This window comes from Pristis pectinata, chromosome 13, assembly GCF_009764475.1.
Source record: "Pristis pectinata isolate sPriPec2 chromosome 13, sPriPec2.1.pri, whole genome shotgun sequence".
Classification (NCBI taxonomy): domain Eukaryota; kingdom Metazoa; phylum Chordata; class Chondrichthyes; order Rhinopristiformes; family Pristidae; genus Pristis; species Pristis pectinata.
In genome coordinates, this window is record NC_067417.1 from 31,874,416 (window position 1) to 31,895,339 (window position 20,924).

General features: G+C 41.0%; 1 protein-coding gene across 10 annotated transcripts in view; it reads left to right on the forward strand.

Annotated features, from left to right (window-relative positions):
* The first annotated feature begins 8,289 nt into the window (after positions 1 to 8,289).
* Positions 8,290 to 20,924, forward strand: part of nod2 (nucleotide-binding oligomerization domain containing 2) — a 31,407-nt gene continuing 18,772 nt past the window's right edge. For 8 of the 10 annotated variants that reach the window (XR_007957360.1, XR_007957363.1, XR_007957362.1 and 5 more), the window contains exons 1-4: positions 8,290 to 8,711; positions 17,053 to 17,135; positions 17,320 to 17,849; positions 19,556 to 19,658. Coding sequence is in view for 6 of the 10 variants with exons in the window: in XM_052028518.1 (XP_051884478.1) it covers positions 17,078 to 17,135; positions 17,320 to 17,849; positions 19,556 to 19,658 (691 nt within the window). In the remaining 4 variants the exon portion in view is untranslated. Of the gene's footprint in view, positions 8,712 to 17,052; positions 17,183 to 17,319; positions 17,850 to 19,555; positions 19,659 to 20,924 lie in introns of those variants that run through there. The other 2 variants (XM_052028522.1, XM_052028521.1) reach the window with 2 other exon arrangements.

Consider the following 20,924-nt stretch of genomic DNA (forward strand, 5'->3'; position numbering starts at 1 on the left):
AGTTAAGGAACTTGGTCAGCATGGACAGGTAGGGACAAAGGGCCTGTTTTCCGTACGGTGTGGGTCATATAAATGAATGAGGAGAGCTGGAGACACAAGAGAAGAACAAATGCAGAGAGTAGGAGCTACAGAGCAGTTAATAAAGGCAGTGAATTCATCTGAACCAATTCAAATTGTGTTATATGTTCAACTTTGACATCATACCTGAGCAATAATTAATATTTGACGTGCATAGTTGTCAGAATTAAGATTACAGTAAACACATCTGTGTCAGAAGGTGATAGGTTCCAAACCCACTGCAAGGACTTAATAATATTGGATGCATATCACAGAAACAAGACATTCAACCTAATTTGTTATAACAGCCTTTATGATCCATTCAAGCCTTCTTTGACTTCATCAGCATATTATTGATTCTTTTCTTCCTCGTGTGCATAGGTCCCTTCTCCTATGTCCCCCAACCATGTCTTCTGGAAGCATATTCCACTTTCATACCAATTTAGAGGAAGAGTCTATCATCTATTCAGGCCATGAGAGAGAGCTGGTTCATCCAAGTTTCCTCTATTTCCAGGACTAAGTTAGCTGAGAGTTCACTCCCTTTAATAAGGATGTTCTGTTTGTAGCTGAATCTCTGTGAGTTGGGCTAAGTAAGTAGCAATACTAAGGAGCCTATGACACCACAACCAGTAAGATGCAGCAAAGGCTTGCCATATTTTTAGTTATCTTGTTGTGTACATTGCCAAGCCCCTAATAATCTTCTGCCTAGTATGTCTATTGATCAGACAAAACAGTGAGTAAAGATAGTGGACAATTCCTCAAATTGGTAAAGGTTTAGAAGAGGCAAAGTAAAGTTATGGACCATCAAGTTCAGCACAATTGCTGGATGAATGGATCTTCCATTACTATGCTGTGAGTGGTTTTCAAAGTCAGTGAACCTTTCAGTTTTTATTTGCTGGGCATATTCCATATTAATATGGGAGATGTTGTTAAAAGTCAGCCAGAAATGTATTCCACACATAAATCATTCAGTAGGCAACCATGATTTAATCACTTATCTTTCATGCATTTATATTGTTCATTTCAACACTTATATATTATGCATCTTACTAACAAAGAATTCTGCTTTACTCCTGCCCTCTCTCTAAAAGTTTCAAAAATGATTTCACTGAAGTGCTAATCTATGCCACCATTAGTTGAAATTGTTAAATTGCTTGAAGAAAAATAAATATTAGAAGCAGTCAACATTGAATTCAGAATTGAAGATTCTGTTTGAAAAATGCACTAGAGTCTTTCGAGTTGGAACACTTGATGAATGGGGGAAGTACAGCAAATGTGGTATGCATTTCCGAACATCTTTTACATGGTATCATCGGGGACTATCTGAACACATTGCAGGATATGGAATTGTGGAAGAGTAGCAAAGTTGGTTCAAAATTGGGCAGAAATTAGGAAACAATAGGAGTGATTGTTGTGATTCTTAGACTGGTACATACAAAGTAGGAACAGGGAAAGGCCACTCAGTCCCTTCAAGCCTCCAGCTCCATTTAATAATATAATGGCTGATCTCACCGTAACATTAATGCTGTATTCCTGCTTATCTGCAGTAAACTTTCACCCTCTTATCTACCTGTCTTAAAAATACTCATAGGCTTGCTTTTATTGCCTTTTGAGAAAGAGAGTTACACAGACACACAATCCTTTGAGAGGAATAATTTTGAGTCATCTCTGTCTTAACTGAGTGATCTCTGACCCGTAGTTAAACAACGTTCTAGATTCTCCCACATGAGGTAACAGAAATTTGCCCTTATGGAGTTCATAGATCACTACCAAAAAATCTGAGATACAGAATAAAAATTCTCCCTCACAAAATTTATGTGAAAAGAAGTAAAAAAAACACAGATTTATTATTTTCCAACTTGCATTTCTTGACACATTCGCCAATGATGTGGCTTCACGTTACGGAAAGTTGTGATATGGGCAGTTGTCTAGGAACACAACCCCTCCCCAACCCCACAATGTGGGGGTCACCTGTAATAGAGTTTAACATTTTCCCCATGATAGATGCCTAATACCAGAGGGCATGCATTTAGTTGAAAGGAGATAAGTTCAAAGGAGATGTGCGAAGTAAGTTTTTTACACAGGGAGTGGTGGGTGCCTGGAATGCGCTACCAGGGATGGTAGAGGAAGCAAATACAATAGAGGCATTTAAGAGGGTCTTAGATAGGCACATGAATATACAGAGAATGGACCCTGTGTTAGCAGAAGGGACTAGCTTAGTTAGGTATTTACTTACTAGTTTAATTAGTTCAGCACAATATCATGGGCTGAAGGGCCTTTTCCTGTGCTGTACTGTTCTGTTGCTTATTGATTGCAGCTCGGTGTTCAACACCATCATCACCTCAGTATTAATCACCAAGCTTCAAAACCTGGGCCTCTGTTCTTCCCTCTGCAACTGGATCCTCAACTTCCTCATCAGGAGACCACAGTCAGTGCAGATCAGTAATAACATTCCCTCCTTGCTGACAATCATCACAGGTGCACCTCAAGGATGCATGCTTAGCCCACTGCTCTACTCTCTCTACGCTCATGACTGTGTGGCTAAGCACAGCTCAAACACCATCTATGAATTCGCAGATGACGCCACCGCTGTTGGTAAGCTCTCAGATGGCAACAAGGAGACATACGTATAAGAGTGAGGTAGTTTGGCTGGTTGAGTGGTATCGTAATGACCTCATACTCGACGTCAGCAAGACCAAAGAATTGATTGTGGACTTCAGGAACAACAAATTTCACGTCATGTAAGTCAGTGATATTAAACCTGATTCTGATTCTATGTTCTATATTCTAGATGTTGAACCCATTCATTGTATGTGTTTCATCCTCAAAGGATTCTATTTTGTCTCTCTCCATTTTTGCATAAAGGAATTACATTCGCTATTTTTCAATCAAATGGAACCTTCTGCAAATCTGAGGGATTTTGGAAACTTAAAGCCAACACCTCAGCTACTTCACTAACCTCTTCTGACCCTGTGATGAACTCCATTCGGACTCTGTCAGCCCATAGCTCCAACAGTTTGTTCAGTACCACTCCTTTGGTGATTGTAATATTCCTGAATTCTTCGCTTCCTTTCCAATTCACAATTTACAGCTAATTTCTGGAATACTTTTTGTTTTTTCCATGTTGAAGACTGATGTAAAAATCTATACAATTCATCTGCTGTCTCCTTGTTTTTCACTATTAATTTCTCAGATTCACCTTTTATGTGACAAATGCTCACATTATGGATGATATCCCACGAGGTTCTGTTCTGGAAATCCTGTCCCTTGGCACATCAATGCCTTGTGTCTGCGACTGGAGAAAGAGAGGACTGAATTTGCCAGCAATAAATGAGACTCATTGTAAGTATGTCTGAGGACCATAGGAGGGCGATATTGATAAAATACAGTGATGGGCAAACAACATAGCAAATGTAATTCCATGCTGGCAAAAGTGAGGAGGTGCCATTTGCTAAACTAAATAAAAAGAATAGCTATACTTTAGGTAATATTAAAAATCAGGAAGATTTGTGGGTCCAGGTCCACAAGACAATAAAAACAGTACCCAAGTATGAAATTTTAAAAAAGTTAATAGCATGTTTTCTATGAGAAGAGATGGAATATAGAAGTCTCAATGGAATGGTGAATTGATACATAAATATTATAGTAAGATTATAGTTGGAGAACTGTGTGTGGTTCTGGGCTGAACTGCTATATTTTTGTAAGGATAAACATATAAGAACATAAAAAACTAGAAGCAGGAGGAAGCTATTCAGTCCATCATCCCTGCTCCGACATTTACCTCACCATCATTTTCTTGTACTAATCTCATATCCTGATTCTCTTTTATATCTAAAAATCTATCAAGCTCTGTATCAAATATACTTAGTGACTGGGCTTTTTTGGGCAGAGAATTCTAAAGATTCATCACAATCTGGATCAAGATATTTCTTCAGGCCTGAATGGTTAGTCCCTTATTCTGAGATTGTGATCCTTGATTTTTTTTTATTTATTTACAGCATGGTAACAGGCCCTTCTGGCCCAACGAGTCCACGCTGCCCATTTTGCACCCAAATGAACCTACCCGTACATCTTTGCAACGTGGGAGGAAACCGGAGCACCTGGAGGAAACCCACACAGACACAGGAGAACGTACAAGCTCCTTACAGACAGCGACGGGAATCAAACCCCAATCGCTGGCGCTGTAATAGCATCGCGCTAACCACTACACTACCATGCCGCACACCAGATAGAGGAATCATCAACCCTGCATCTCTCTGACCAAATCGCATCATAATCTTTTTCTGGTTCAATGAGATTACCTCTCATTCTGCTAACAAGCATTGTGGAACAAGTGTTTCCCCTGCCTACCTAAGTTTAGAATGGGTTGGCATTGAACATTGATATTCCAAATTAAGGTCCTTTCTCTTTATTGCCTTTATTATTGGGATACCTCCCTCTGCCTTTCCATTTTACCTTTTATCTTCTAAAATATCCTGAAATATTTAATACCCAACCCTGGTCACTTTGCAAAGACATTTCAGCAATGACTCAGATAATGCACATTTATTTCTAACTGTGCCATTAACTCCCCTCTCTTACAATAAGTGCTGCATGCATTCAAATAAAAAGCCTTTAATATTGTCTTTTTTTAGCATTTATCTCCAGCCTAATGTTTGTATGCTCTGCCCCTCCTGACACACTCTAGTTATCATTACCCATGTCGCTACCTTGCACTATCATCTTGTCCTTTTTTCAACTTTCTAAATTCCCCTCACCAGATCTCTCCCAATAAGAGTTCCAGTTTAACATACCTTCTGGACTAAGCACTTGAAAAATTGAGAATGTTTCCATAAATTATTTGATAATGATGTTTAAAATTAGGATGGGTCTTTTGTGATGCTCTTCCCCTGGGCAAATAACAATGACAGAGCTCCTAACAAAATATCCTTTATTGAACGGTAGTCAACACTCAGCTAACAGCAGTGGCTGGTACAACAATGTATCAAAAATTATAGCACATGGTGCACACAGTTCTTAAAGGTTCACTCACATTCATGCGTATTACAGAAATAGAATGTGTCCAGTATTCTGAGGGTTTTAACGAAAGGACATGAATATTAGAAATTTAGGATGAACCTTAAAGAAGTTATGAGCCAACAGAAGATGCTGCTAGAGTTCGTGATTGATACAGAGACCGTAGTACACTTGTGAACTGGTTAGATGGATGGTTGAGGGTTACGAGGGTTAGAATGTTGTGTACAGGTACGAGGGTTGGGATGTTGTGTACAGGTACAAGGGTTAGAATGTTGTGTAAAGGTAAGAGAGTTGGGATGTTGTGTACAGGTTATGAGGGTTAGGATGTTGTGTACAGGTTATGAGGGTTGGGATGTTGTGTACAGGTTATGAGGGTTAGGATGTTGTGTACGGGTACAAGGGTCAGGATGTTGTGTACAGGTACGAGGGTCGGGATGTTGTGTACAGGTACAAGGGTTAGAATGTTGTGTACAGGTTATGAGGGTTAGGATGTTGTGTACGGGTACGAGGGTTGGGATGTTGTGTACAGGTTACGAGGGTTAGGATGTTGTGTACAGGTACAAGGGTTAGGGTGTTGTTAACAGGTGCGAGGGTTAGGATGCTGTATACAGGTATGAGGGTTAGGAGGTTGTGTACAGGTTACGAGGGTTAGGAGGTTGTGTACAGGTTTCGAGGGTTAGGATGTTGTGTACAGGTACAAGGGTTAGGATGCTGTGTACAGGTACGAGGGTTAGGATGCTGTGTACAGGTACGAGGATTTGGATGTTGTGTACAGGTACGCCCATGGACCGGAGATTATCAAGCATTTGCTGGAAACATACCATTGGTATCTGGAAGCAGCTCCTCACATGTAAAGATTAATCAGTGGTAACAACATTACAATACAACATTCAAAGAACTTACTGGCTACTGCAAGTTTCGTGACCAATGGGTCTGAGTCTTCTGTCTGGATCGGTCAATTAGCAAGGCATAGAGTCATAGAGTAATAGAGCATGGAAACAGGCCCTCTGACCCAACTCATCTATGCCAACCATGGCACCCACCAAGCTAGTCCCATTTGCCTGCGTTTGGCCCATATCCCTCTAAACCCCTCATATCCATGTACTTCTCCAGATGTTGTTATTGTACCTGCCTCAACTACTTCTTTGGGCAGCTCTTTCCATACATGCACCACCACCTGTGTCAAAAAGTTGCCCCTCAGGTCCCTTTTAAATCTTTCACCTCTCTCCTTAAACCTATGCCCTTTTAGTTCCCCTTGCCTAGGAAAAAGACTGTGTGTGTTCATACTGTATATATACCCCTCATGATTTTTAACACATCTATAAGGTCACCCCTCAATCTCCTACATTCCAAGGAGTAAAGTCCTAGCCGGCTCAGCCTCTCCCTATAACTCAGGACCTCAAGTCCTGGCAGCATCCTCGTAAATCTTCTCTCCCTTCTTTCCAGTTTAATCATGTCTTACCTATAACAGGGTGACCAAAACTGTACACAATACTCCAAGTGCAGTCTCACCAATGACTTAGACAACTGCAACATAATGTGCCAACACCTATAAATGCCCGACAAAGGTCAATATGCCAAACGTGTTCTTTACCACCCTGTCTACCTGTGACACCACTTTCAGCGAACTATGTACTTAGTCCCTCCGTTCCACAACACTCCCCTGGGCCCAACCATTCACTGGTTTGGCTTACCAAAATGCACTACTTCGCATACCCGAATTGAAAACCATCTGCCAATCTTTCGCCCACTTACCTAGCTGATCAAGATCCCCCTGTAATTTTTGACAACCTTCTTCACTGTCTACAATACCACCTATTTTAGTATCATCCACAAACTTCCTAACCATGCCTTGTATGTTCCCATCCAAATCACTTATATAAATAATGAGCAACAAAGGTCCCAGCACCGACCCCTGTGGCACACCATTAGTCACAGGCCTCCAGTCTGAGCAACAACCTTCAACCATCACTCCCTGCTTCCTACCATTGAGCCAATTACGAATCTAATTAGCTATCTCTCCCTGGATTCTGTGTGATCCAACCTTCCAGACTAGCCTGCCATGTGGGACCTTGTCAAAGGCCTTGCTAAGGTCCATATAGGCAACATCCACTGTCCCACCCTCATGTATCCTCTTGGTTACCTCTTCGAAAAACTCTAAGAGATTGGCCAGGCACGATTTCCCACACACAAAGCCATGCTGACTATCTCTCATTACACCTTTCCTATACAAATGTTGATAGATCCTGTCTCTCAGAATCCCCTCCCATAACTTCCCACCACTGATGTCAACCTCATTGGCCTGTAGTTCCTTGGCTTGTCTTTGCTGCCCTTCTTAGATAACAGTACAACATTAGCCAGAACATAAGATGATGAGAGGTATTGATCGTGTGGATAGTCAGAGGCTTTACTCCAGGGCTGAAATGGTTGCCACAAGAGGACACAGGTTTAAGGTGCTGGGGAGTAGGTACAGAGGAGAGGTCAGGGGTAATTTATTTACTCCGAGAGTGGTGAGTGCGCGGAATGGGCTGCTGGCAACGGTGGTGGATGCGGATACGATAGGGTCTTTTAAGAGACTTTAGGATAGGTACACGGAGCTTAGAAAAATGGAGGGCTATGGGTAAGCCTAGTAATTTCTAAGGTAGGGACATGTTTGGCACAGCCTTGTGGGCCGAAGGGCCTGAATTGTGCTGTAGGTTTTCTATGTTTCTAAGTACATCTGCAGTTTCTTCCCTAGGTTCCCACAAGGTCCGAGGATGCAATCGGTTGGGTCCTGGGGACATCCACCTTAGTGAATTTTAAGGCTGCCAATACCTCCTCCCTGGTAATTCGTACATCATCATTCATTTCCCTCATTTCATTTGCATCCATCATTTTCTTCACAGTAAAAACTGATGAGAAATATTCACTATAAATCTTGCCCATCTCCTGTGGCTCCACACCCAGAAGGCGATGCTGATCTTCAAGGGGACCTATTCTCCCATGGTACCAATGCAATTGAAAAAAAGCTTTGAATAAATGAAGATGCTTTCCAGAGAGTGCAAGGGCAGAACCATTTATTTAAAGGACAAAATTAAGCATAGATGCTCTATCTTCTGCCGCTACTTAAATAAACGCAAAGAAACCCTGCATACGCTGGACTCTGAAATAAAAACAGGAAACTCTGGAGCATGAGTAAGTCAGCCCATACTGGCAGTGCCTTTGGATAGGGTGCTTTCCCCCGGAAACGTAGGAGTGTATTATCTCTGCACAGTTGTAAACTGGCTTCATTTATATAGCCAATGCATTCAACAAACGGGATGTAGTGAAGGGGCGAGCAGCCCCACGATGATCAGCGGGACGTTGATGCAAGTGAACTCCTCGATGGCCTGAATGCTTTGTGAAGAAGCAGCAGCTCCCGCAGGGACGGGACCAGCGCGCTTGGTTTAAGAGTTGGCAGAAATCCACTTTTACTCCGCCTGCCGATCCGCTTCCTCCGCTGAGCATTTAAACTTCCGTAGCAGAGGCGTTGTCACCAGAGCAGGAAGGCTGTGGGCCACGAATCTCGCAACACCATCTCCACCAAAAAGAGGAAGTTTGGGTCTGCCGTTTTCGCATCGTTGGAGGGCAACAGGGGAACAAGCATATATTGCAGCGAGGTAAGTCCCCACATTCACCTTTTGCTGAAGAATCCTGAACCTCGGAATATTCCCGAGTAGTTCAGACCAATCTCGACCGTTCTCATTTCTGCCAGCTTCTTATCCAACACTCTGGTGCCCGTGTTGTAACTCAGGCAGTATCCCTAACCCATAACCTCTGCTTCCTGACCCACACTGGCTCCCTCTTTAAAATGTTCAACTTGCTTTTCTAATCCCTGTGTGTCCTTATCCTCCCTAAATCTGTAATTTTCTCATGCCCTATGAGAAATGTCTACTTTCGGGACTTTATGCAAGACTTTAAGTTTGCTGTTTTTATTGCAGGGGGACACATGGACATTGTTAATGTTATTAGGTAATTGTGTGTGTGTAAGTGTGTGTGCATAAGTGCATACAGGGACTGGGGGGAAATCTGTGACCCACTTGCCCCATTTTACACACATCCTTGAATCACTCAGCAGATCAGGAAGCATCTGTGGAAAGAGAAGCACTTAATGTTTCGGGTCAAAGACCCTTCACCAAGACTGGGAAAGTTGGAAAACAAGTTAGTCTGAAGTTGCAGATTGGGTGGTGGAAGGGTGGGCAGTACTGCGCTGGTATTGCTCACTGCACATACGGAACTTGAAAAATACTTTCACATGCCTTACTTATCAGATTTCAGCAGGTAGTGTTTGTTTTCCCACTTATCACCCTCCCAGCTGTCTCCATCTTCACCCTCCCCTCACCCCACCTCGCTCCATCTGCCTTTTTTTCTCTCCTTGTCTGCCCACCTATCATCTCCCCTCCATCTCCCGGTTCCTGGTTCCTTTCTCACCATCCTATCTTTCCAATTACATGTCTTTCCACTCAGGTGCCCCTGAAATGTGATCCTTTTCCCTTAACCATGAATTCCCTTCTGCTATGGTTGATAGAACAGCCAGCATAATCAAAGACCCCACCCACCTGGGTCATTCTCTCTTCTCTCCTCTCCCATCAGGCAGAAGATACAGGAGCCTGAGGGCACATACCACCAGGCCCAAGGACAGCTTCTATCCCACTGTGATAAGACTAATGAATGGTTCCCTTATACAATGAGATGGACTCTTGACCTCACAATCTACCTCATTATGACCTTGCACCTTATTGTCTACCTGCAATGCACTTCCCTGTAGCTGTGACACTTTACTCTGTATTCTGTAATTGTTTTTACCCTGTACTACCTCAATACACTGTGTAATGAATTGATCTGTACAAACCGTATGCAAGACAAGTTTTTCACTGTACCTTGGTACAAGTGACAATAATAAACCAGTACCATTTTCCACCCCTCTGCCTTCAATTGCACTGCTCCCAGACAAAGCAAGGATGGAGTTTCCTTGGCTCTCACCTTCTACCCCACCAGCCTCGACGTTCACTGAAACATCCTTCACATCTTCCATCTCTTTCATCAAAATTGCATCACCAGACACATCTTCCCATCCTCTTTCATCATTCTAGTGGGATGTTCCCTTTGCCGATCTGCTCTTTCTTATTCACCAACCACTCCCCTTCTCGCAGTGCTTTCCCATAACACCTGCCCTTTTATTTCGCCCCTTCCCACCATCCAAGGAGCCAGACAGACTTTTCAGCTGAACCTTTGCCTTATCCACCCCTCTCCAACCCTCTCTGCAATTTAAAATTAACTTGTTTCTTTCTTTCTCAGTTCTGATGAAGGGCCTTTAACCTGAAAAGTTAACTCTATTTCTCTTTCCACAGATGCTGCCTGACCTGTTAAGTCTTTCTCACATTTTCTGTTTATCTTTCAGATTTCCAGCATCTGCAATCCTTTGATTACCAATTCTTAACCCTTGCTATCTCTGAATTAATATACTCCACCATTCACAGTCATGACTTCAACTATCAAAGCTCTGAGATCTGCAATTCCTTCCCAAAATCTTATTTCTTTCTTTATGGCACTCCTTAAACTCTGCCACTCTGATGAAGCTTTTGGCCTTCTGCCCTATTATCTTCTTAACATTACTCGGTGCCAATTTTAATTTCATTAATTACACTCCTGGGAATCACCCAAGTGTAAGAGTTGCTGTATAAGTGGAAGTTGCTCCACGTTGTTTGAGTAATTATTCACATGACAAAATTACTGAAGTTTGTGATTGGCTAAGAGTTCTGGAAATCCCTATCTCCTCATTGACAGTCTCATCTTGTCACACACTGTAGTCAAAGCTCCCAACTTTCTGGTCTAGATCAATGAACCTATTAAAGAATGTACTTCTGTCATTTAAGTGAACTCAGAAGCCCCAAGACTTTTTTACTCCTGTTGTATTTCACATGTATGGAGAATTTATATTTGTTGATACTGAATTATGCAAATAGAATAGAAATGCTTTTGAACTGTGTAATTTCCCCACAAGGAATTCCACAGAGGGAGATGGTCCAGAAGGTCATGACCCTCTAATCCCATCAAAAAATCATTGAGCACTCTGTGGATGGGTATTTGTACGTCATGAGCACCTATTGAAATTGCCCCTCCAAAAATGGTTAGATTTAAATTCCATGCAAACCTCTGTCCCTTGTGCTGTTGGGCAGACTGCATAACCCAGGTACACTCACTTGTTTTCACTTTGTGCATTGGAGGTGTTTTGAGGGTAGTATTTTTTGACTGGGGGCTTTCCAGTTAAAATGTAAAAGTGGGTGAACTGATTATAATTATTCTTTATTTTTGGAAGCATCATCCAATCGAAAGTATTTTCAGTTTATAAATATTATTTTTGAATTTTAGGAAAAGAATTGCCAATTATTAATTACTATTTTTTCTTTTACTAATTCTGCATATTATTTCTAATTTTATTTAAATTTGGCAGATAAAGAACAAGAATAATGTAGGATATTATTTAGACATGGCCTTAGCAATTTTTTTTGCACAAGTCAGTGGGGCTCAGTTCTTTGTACCTATCAAGTATCCATTATCAAGGGTGATTGAGCGAACAATGATCTTAAGATCACTGCTGCTAGATGTGATGGGTGGGTGAGAGAACCAAGAGAAAGTCCTACTTGACCTTCTGCTTGCCAATCTGTCACGGATGCATCTACCCAGAACGGAATTGGGATGATTGATTATCACCTTGTGGAATCCCCTTTTTATAATGAGGACACCTTCCATCTTGTTGTGTAGCACCAAACCAAGTGGCATAATCTAGGAATTGATCTTGATGCTCAAAACTGTGCCATCGACAATGGCAGAATCCTATTCCCCTACAATTACCCCATTGTCTGGCATATCCGTCAACAATTACTATCAAGGCAGAGGGCTAACTAGTGAAATAAGTAAAAACAAGCCAAGGTCAGCGCTAAATGTATTGTAAATGAGGGGATAAACTGGTAAAGCTATACTTAGACAATGGCCATGCATAACAATGTAGCCTTAGCGCTAAATGAGCTCATGAACAACAAATTAGATTTAATCTTCACAATCAAGCTCTATCTAGCCATGAATGATGATGGTCAGTTAAACAGCTGACTGGATGAAGAGGTACAAGGACATCTAGCTCCTCCATGACAGAAGAGCCAGTTTGTGAATGCAAAAGACAAGAATGAAGTGATAGCAGCTATCTTCAGCCAAAAATACTGAATATATGATCACAGTGGGCTTCATGATCACAATGGGCTTCATCTTCACAAATTACCTTCCACTCATCATAATGTCAGAAGAAGAGATGCCTGGTAGTGATTGTGCGATACTTGGTTCTCCTCATTTAATGAAATGCACAACAATTCCCAGAAAACTTTCAGGCCAGGGCTGGGTAAGTGGGAAGAGACATTTTTATCACACATTTAAGCAATGATCATCTTCAGGAAAATTATCATCTCCATATTCCTTACAAATAATACCTGGGAGTCAACATTAACCAGACGCTTAGTTGGAACACGTTTAAGAATAGGCCAGTGGCTAAGTGTTATGTAGCAAGTGAATCACCTCCCATTTCTCAAAAGCCTTACCACCAGCTCTAAGGCTTCAATCAGGAGTGTAATAGAATATTCATCACTTTTCTAGTCAAATATAATTCCAAGAACATTCAAAGTAATCTGTGACAACATATCCTGCTTGATCACTGTCTCTGGAGCTCACCTTAAACATCCACTGCTCCCACCTCCCAACACAGTGCAGCCAGGTACAAGGTATTTTGCTGGATTTCAGCAAGATCTCTTTGGCTGCAAATCCTAAACCCATAACCCTTAGGTCTAGAAAAGCAGGGGGAGTAGCCACAAGAGGAAAACATCTCCAAGTCACATACTACCCATGACACTTGGAAAATATATAGTTTGTTCCTTCATTGTTTTGGGTTTAAAATCCCAAAACTCCTTGCCCAATATCACTGTGGGAGTACCTGCATGATCCAGTGTGCAACCATTTAAGAAAAAGACTCTCTGCTAACTTATTTCGAGCTGTTCAAAAGGGTAATTGATGTCCACCTCTCCAGCAAAACCCAGATTCATATCACAACTCTTTTCACTGTTAAATTTGTTGAGGTGGCTGTGCTCAACAATAATAATATCCTGATAATTTGATACGTGACTGCCACAGAGTAATTCAAACCTGCTACATTTGGAGGTCACTAAGGTGGAACTGAAATCATATCCATTGTGTTCTGTTATTGACATTTTTAGCAGGTGTTACCAGGAACTCTATACAAGCATCAATGAGGAAAATAGATCAACGTTAACACTGGCCCCCAAAGAAAATGCAAATCAATTTGAAAGCAAGACGGAAGTAAATTTACACTGATGTGAGAGGGAGGATACTAAGTTGCATATTGTTTTTTCAATATGCCATATTGATTTTTATGCCATATTGTTGCTAATTCTTGAATTAAGATAATTAATTACAAATAGCAGTCATTGTTTTTTATTTGCATAGCAAATAGTTATGCTATTTGCAGTCAACTGGATAAGTGGGTATCGCCAAAAAAACAATTATTGATAACCACTGCTAACATTCCTGTTTTGTTCTCAGGAGTATGTTTCTCCCTTGGCTTTCTGGATCTGACAGCAGCCACTGGAGTAGCTGATCAATGTGGTCAAAGGTCCTAGATCCAGTGTAGTGGCAGTGCCTGAGTTGGCCAAACTGACATAGGCTGTGGTATGTTTAATTGATTTGAGGAACACTGTTATTGGTAAGGAGAATTAGGCATGATTGGACAAGCAGCAGTACATTTTAGCTACAAAGCATTAGTTTTCATTCAAGAAAGGGTGGGTACTATCCAGTCTGAAATGAACAGTTGTCAGTGCAGTCTTTATATATCTTCCGTTACTACAAGGGGTTAATTCTCCAGGTTAGCATATTTACCCTTCCAATACTACATGCCAGCTGAGGTCTTACATAAGAGTATAAGGCACATAAAGAGGAATTGGCCATTTAAACTCTTGATCCTGCTGCACCAATCAAAAAAATCAAGGCTGGCCTTACTTGGCCTTTGCTTCACTTTGCTGCCTGTTCTTCATAATCCAAAGGCATGTCAATCTTACTTTTGATAATACTCAATGACTCAGTCTCCACAGATAGCTTGGGTAGAGAATTCCAAGGATTCACACCCCTCTGAGAGAAGATTACTCTTCATCTCCATTTTAAATGGGTGAACCTTATTCAGAAACCAGTTCCCCGGTCCTGGAGTTGTTCAGGGAGGGAAACATTATCTCAGCTTCCACCCTTTAAACCTCAACTGAATCTTGTAACTTTCAATAAGATCACCTTTAATTCTTCTGAACTTCAATGTGCATGAGCTCAATCTACTCAACCTTCCTCATACGACAACCTCTTAGGAATCAACCTGGAAAACCTTCTCTAAACTGCCTTTGGTGCAATGGTGCACCTTGTTGTGAATGCTGTGTGCATTCAGATAAAGAGCCTTTCATTTTGCCTTTCTTCCATTTTTCCCTTCTTTGACATTATTTGCAGGTGTATTCTTGTGTTTATATGCTCTATCCCTTCCCATCGCATTCTGGTTATCAATACACAAACACTCCCCTGAACTATTGCTTTGTCCTTCCTAAGTTTCCCTACCTGAATCCATCCCCCCATTATTTTATCTGGAGCCCTTTCTATGGTCCAGATTATGCGATGTGCTGGGACAGTCCAACCCTCTGATTTTATTATCCCCATAACAATTAGCTCATGGCTCTGATAACATGTGTTCTTAATTTAAATTATCTAGCTTTCAATACTTTCTCAATCCTTTTCCTATATGCTCTTGTATGTACAGTATAGAGAAGGCAATGTCATTCCAAGTGTCCGAATCAACAGGAAATATCCCACTGATATTGCGTTTTCTCTGGTGGTTTAATTAATAGCACTGGTCACAAAGATATGATCTCTAGGTATAGATTAGGCAGCCCATCTCAAAGATCATCTTTATCTTGTTGGGTAATGTTCCAGTCAGAACCAATTCACAGAGAAGTCTAAATAAAGTTGTTATAATTTTCTTAAGTCAGCCGAACTATTTTAATACTTGAAAGTCTTGCAAGTATGCTTGTGTGTGTTCATTACATATTTTAATTTAACAATGGAATATATAGGTAATTTAACCAAATCACTGTGAGTCTGTTTCTCGCATGGCTCCCTGGAGCTAATCACCACGAAATGATGGCCATCTCAGGCCCATAAATTTTTTATAGAACATGAGCACCTTTCCATTTCCCATGATGGTGGCTGTCAATTTGCACCCAGGATGAGCTCTAGGATATTGATGTGTAGGTACATAGTGGGAGCTTGGTGTTAGCAAACGACAAGGTTGGCCTCTGCTGAATTAAAACAGAATACATTATTCATGGAGGTTGCAGTCATCTAGGAAAAGGTTCACTTATTTCATGCTGATTTATTGATGCAGAGGATTAATATTAGAATCTTTATGCAAGAGAAAAGCATCATATGTGTTGTCAGAGTGGTGGAGTTATTACCCATGTGAACAGGGAGTTGTTTAATAACCCATAAGACATTTATTAACTGGATTTCATTTGTTGTGAAAGAGGCCAGATTTAAACTGGTGCATGCAACATGAAAATTGCTGCAAATCTAGCATTGCTGTTCTGGGTCCCTCAAAAGCTGTCACTTGTAGGTCTACACTCTGGGAGGTAGAAACCTGTAGGAAAAGTTATCTGTAACATACTGGCAAGGATCAAAGGTTTTATATATTGCATCCTGACCATGGAGCAAGTTGCATTCCTGCGATGACAGTCTATGGATTTCTTCATCTCTCCTGGAATATTCACCAGTAATCCAGTGATTATAATTGATAAATTTTAAAGGGATATCCCATGGCTGCCTGATCTGATCTTCCACTGTGAAAGATGAACATGATTAGCATCTTCTAAGCTATTGAAAGAATCATGATAAGTGGAGCATTTCTGTTGCCTGCCTGGGGAAGTGCAGTTTTCAAATGCACATCACCTCATTAATGCCTCCATGCATTCTGTGTTGCCTGTGGGAGAAGATAAATATCAGATGGCCATGCAATGACTTTCAATTCCACCAATGTCTGATGAGTTTCTTCTCTTCCTGCATGATAATAGTCTACAAAGGTATGACAGTGGGGCATGCCAGAACTATTGTTGAGGCGTCTCCAGAGGGGATATGAAGTCAGAGCCTCCAATAAAGTTGCTTCTTAAAATTAATCTCTGTTGCAAATGAAAAGCAGATCTGCTCAATTATGTACTCTGAATCCAGTTGATTTATTTATCATTCGAAGACGTGAAGGTGAAAAATTTACATTGGGCATAAATTTACTTACCTCAGTGGTCTCAGAGAGAACTGCTGGCTATCAGTGTTGTGCAGGTCAGCGCATTCCTGCACAATGCAACCTGGAAATGTTGACATAGCTCTAAACTACTGCTCTGCCACTGGGCTCAGCACTGAGTCCAGGGATTGAGCAAAAGCTGTCCTGAGTTGAGGAGCCCAGTGCACTTTACATCTGGCCTCTTAGCTTTGCACCAGCCGAGGTGGGTGTAAGAATGACAACTCTTGTCTTTGGTAAGTGGTTTGTCTTTTCGTCTTTATCTTCACTTCATTTTTAATTAAAAATAGCCTAAACACGAGAAATTAAGTATATGTATTGTTAATGTTTTTAATAATTTTTAAATTTACATCTATTTGAATTGTTTTTAAGTGTCTCTGGCCGAAATTGTTGTAGCTAACAAGGACTTCACAGCCTTTCATCCAGTAGCATTTAATCATCGCATCAAAAGGAAGCTTTGTGATTGACAAGAGTTTTTCCTTAACTTTAACTGAACCTTAAACTGAGCGTTTTCATCAGTTATTACAATTGTATCCTTTTCACATTAATTTCATGTCATTAATAATCAGCCATTCTTTTGGCAGATTTAAGGAACTTTGAAAATGACAGATGACTTTGCTACCCATGCCTGCTGAGGAGGATTTCGTCACTCACTTCCCGCTGAAAAGTAATTCTTGCAACAACTATTTTCGAAAAAAAAATCTGTTCAGTAATGTAAGATGGCATTTTGTCATAACAAGCAATTGTGTTGAATTCTTATTGTGAAAGAGCAGCTGCATCAGCCTTTTATGGCAGAGATGTTGGAACAGTAAGTAAAACTTAATGATTGATTTATTTCTTTGCCTCAATAGGCTATCTCGCCACATTAAAAAATCCTAACGTAAGAGCGGCAAGTGGAATGAGCGCCGATCAGCTTCTTCAGGCACAAAGATATCAATTCGTCACCATTCTCGGAAGAAGCTCAGTAGAAAACTTTGAGACAATCCTTGATCATTTATTAGCATGGGATCTTCTAAATTGGGAAGAATATGAAACTGTGAAATTATCGCGACATCTGTTTAGTTCCAGTCGTAATCTCCTTGACGTCATAATTTGCAAAGGGACAAGAGCCTGCGAACTTTTTATCGTTGTTTTGAAAAATATCTTTCACAGCTCACAGCTGAGTGGTTTACTGCTGATGAACTATAATCCTCCAGAAGAGACTGACAAATCTACAGCTACATCACTGGCTTCCCAGACTCTTCAAAAACGTAGACCTGACTTAGTAAGAAAGTTGCATGGACGCACTGCAGCTGTATTAGCACTTCTGCATGGCTGTGGCCATTTTTCGAAATACGAATGTGATGAGATTCAATTGCCAATATACACACCTTCCCAGCAGGTACGTGAACTGGAAGAATTAACTATGCCACTTTGTACAACGGTTTGATGAGAGGGAAGGATCAAAAAAACATCTGAGATTGATACCTTTTTGCAATTTTTAAAAAAGCTGCAGTTATCTTTGTAAAAGTAGATTATAATCAGAAAGAAAGTACTATTTTTTAAATGTAATATTGTTTCACCATGCTATCAGATTGTGACTCAGTCCTACAAATAATTAACTCAGCTGTATGTAGAGGAGGCAGTAAGAGTAGTTGTGAAATGTAGGTTTATTTCTCACATGCTTATAATTTACAGCAGTTTGGACAGCTCTATAATTAACATAAAATCCCATCTTTTAGCTTTATTCTGCTTGGGTTACATATTTGATTGATTTAATTGTCGTGTATACTTTTTAAAACTGAACAGTTGTGTACAGATGCTTCATATTTTCTTTGTTTTTGTTCCTTCTATAACATTCTCCTTTCTACAGTCGTTAATCAGGCTGAGTCTCTTCAGGTTTCCTGCCTGCTTCCATTTCTTCTCCCACCCTTCCTAACACTTACTTTCTCAAAAAGTGCTCAAACTGTTTCACCGATTGCTGCCCATCCACCCTTCCTACTGTAAATCCATGCCTGCCAGCGTCATCTCCCTGCCCCTTAGCTGTAGAGGTGTTTTTGTCCTCCATGATTGCTGTTACTGCCTAACAGATAGATAGTCCTGACCTGTGGTTGGCTGGAAACAATCTGAAAAATGTCTGACGAGAAAATGGAACCGCACTTTTAATACAGAATACGAGAAAATAATTATCAATTAGCATGAAGAGAAATCTAACTCCTTCATTAAAGGATTGTCCAAAAGTGAGTGAGAGCACAGATACCGTGGGTGAATTTTATACTTAAAGGTGAGGGGATAGCAAAGGCACTTGATAACTATTTTGTTATTCTGCCTGGCTTCCACAGGCACCTTTCCATCCATGACTTCTATTCCATCAACCTTCAAGACTGGCACTTAAGACAGAGATATGGTGATGTAGTGTTTTGCTCAACCTGCCTTTCTTCTCTTGTGGTCTGTTACCAAGTTCCTTTCATGCTGTTTAAGCACCCCACCCCCCACTTCATACCATTGTAGAATTGACTTTTAAGATCCTTGCTTTCAAGTTCCTGCATGACTCAATGATCTGTACGGCTGTGCACACACTGCCACTCCTCTGCTACCTGCCTGCTGCATCCTCCATCACTTCCAATTCAGCAGCAGTAACCATGATCTGCAACTTTCCCCTCAGTGCTTGAACCTTGTTATGTTCCTCCTCATGTTCTAAAGCTTGCTTTTGATTCTTTTGTTTCCCTGAATATTTTCTTCGTCACTCCTCCATTTCTGTTTCCTTCTCCCTCCCTACGCTCTCCAACTCTTACCTTTGTGCTACAAGCCTGCAGAGGATTGCATCTAACTAAGAATACCAAAATGCCAGGATTTCTTGGTGTGATTTTATGTAGTTGATTGTTTTGTTCAGTGTTCTGACTGGAAGCAGCAGCTTGTGAAAGATTCAGACACTCGTGTCCGTCAGGGCTCTTAGCAAGTCATTGTCTTTTGCATCATTAAAATTATTTGCCATCGTCACTGCCGCAATATATTCATTTGAATATGAGTAGCTGATGTGTGTGGGCTGTACAGTTCCTGTCATTTCATACAACACTATTTTTGCTGTGTTTAATATTTCAATGTCAGGCACGAAAGCTTCTAGATCTCACCAAAGGAAAGGGGGATGATGCAGCTCATGTCCTGTTAGAGTATATTGAATCCGAACCTGGACCTATCAAGCTGGTGCTCGGTAAGAAGTATTCTTCAAATTGATTTATTATCAGTACAGCTGGTGCGCTGCAATATTGTTTGAAGTGATTTCCACATAATAAGCTTGTAGCATAAAACAAGCCAAAGACTCCCACGGCTAACTTTACTACTCCTCCTCTCACCCTGCTTCCTGCATTTAATTGCATTTTCGCAGTTCTTCCTGTTCTGTTGCAGCTGTACTTCCAAGATGTTTTCCTTAACCATTGCTTCCTTTCCACCTTGGTTGACAGGGCTCTCAATTGCACTCATCCCCTTTCCTCCCACCCAGACCAAAGATAGGGTTCCCCTTTGTCGTCACCTTCCACTCCACCAGCCTCCAATTTCTCCATAATCTCTGCTATCTTCAACCCCTCCCCTTTCAGCATTTTGAAGGGACCATTCCTTTCATGACTCCCTGGTTCCCCTTTCCGTCTCCACCAATGCCCACCCCACTTCTCGTGGCATTTGCCCATGCAAATTCAAGATACTGCAGCCCCTGGTCTTTTACCTCTTCCTTTCACACCATTTAGGGACCCAAACATGCCTTCCAGGTGAGATTCCAGCAGAGGTTCACTTGCACTTCTTCCGATCCAATGTACCACATTCACGATGTGCTCTCCTCTACACTGGACCAAAGGTAGTTAGGGCATCCTAATATCCAGAAATCCATTGATTTCTGTTTATTATGAACTCAACAACTAAATGTTCATAGTCCTCTAGGGTAGAGAGGTCCCAATGATTCATCATCTCCTCAGCTCAGTCCTAAACAGCATACTCCTTATTCTGAGATTGTGACCCCTGTTTCTAGACTCCTCAGGCAGAGAACATTTCCTCCCTGCATCAGCCTGTCAAGCCCTGCAAAAATAAATGTAGTTTTAATGAGATCTCCAAGCTTCTAAACTCTGGAAACATCAGATATAATCTACTCAATCTCTTATAATGTAAACCCACCATCCCTGGAATCCTGAACTCCTTCAATCACAAGTACAGTCTCTTTCAGTTAAGGAACAACACTTTTTATGTAGACAAACACTTTGTGATGATGTGAAATGCATAAGCTTAACAATTCAGATTGAAATATTTATGCTTAGGCATTCTAGTGTGGTGTTGCACATGGGCCGTTTGAGGAATACAGCATGCTAGCTGCTAGCCTGCCCAGCATTTAGTGCTCTGACAAGGAAGCTGTGGAGAGCCAATATCTGAATTAGAGGCTAGTTATTATGGATGATATTTCTGTGATAGTAGTGTAGCTTCCTTTTATTTTATT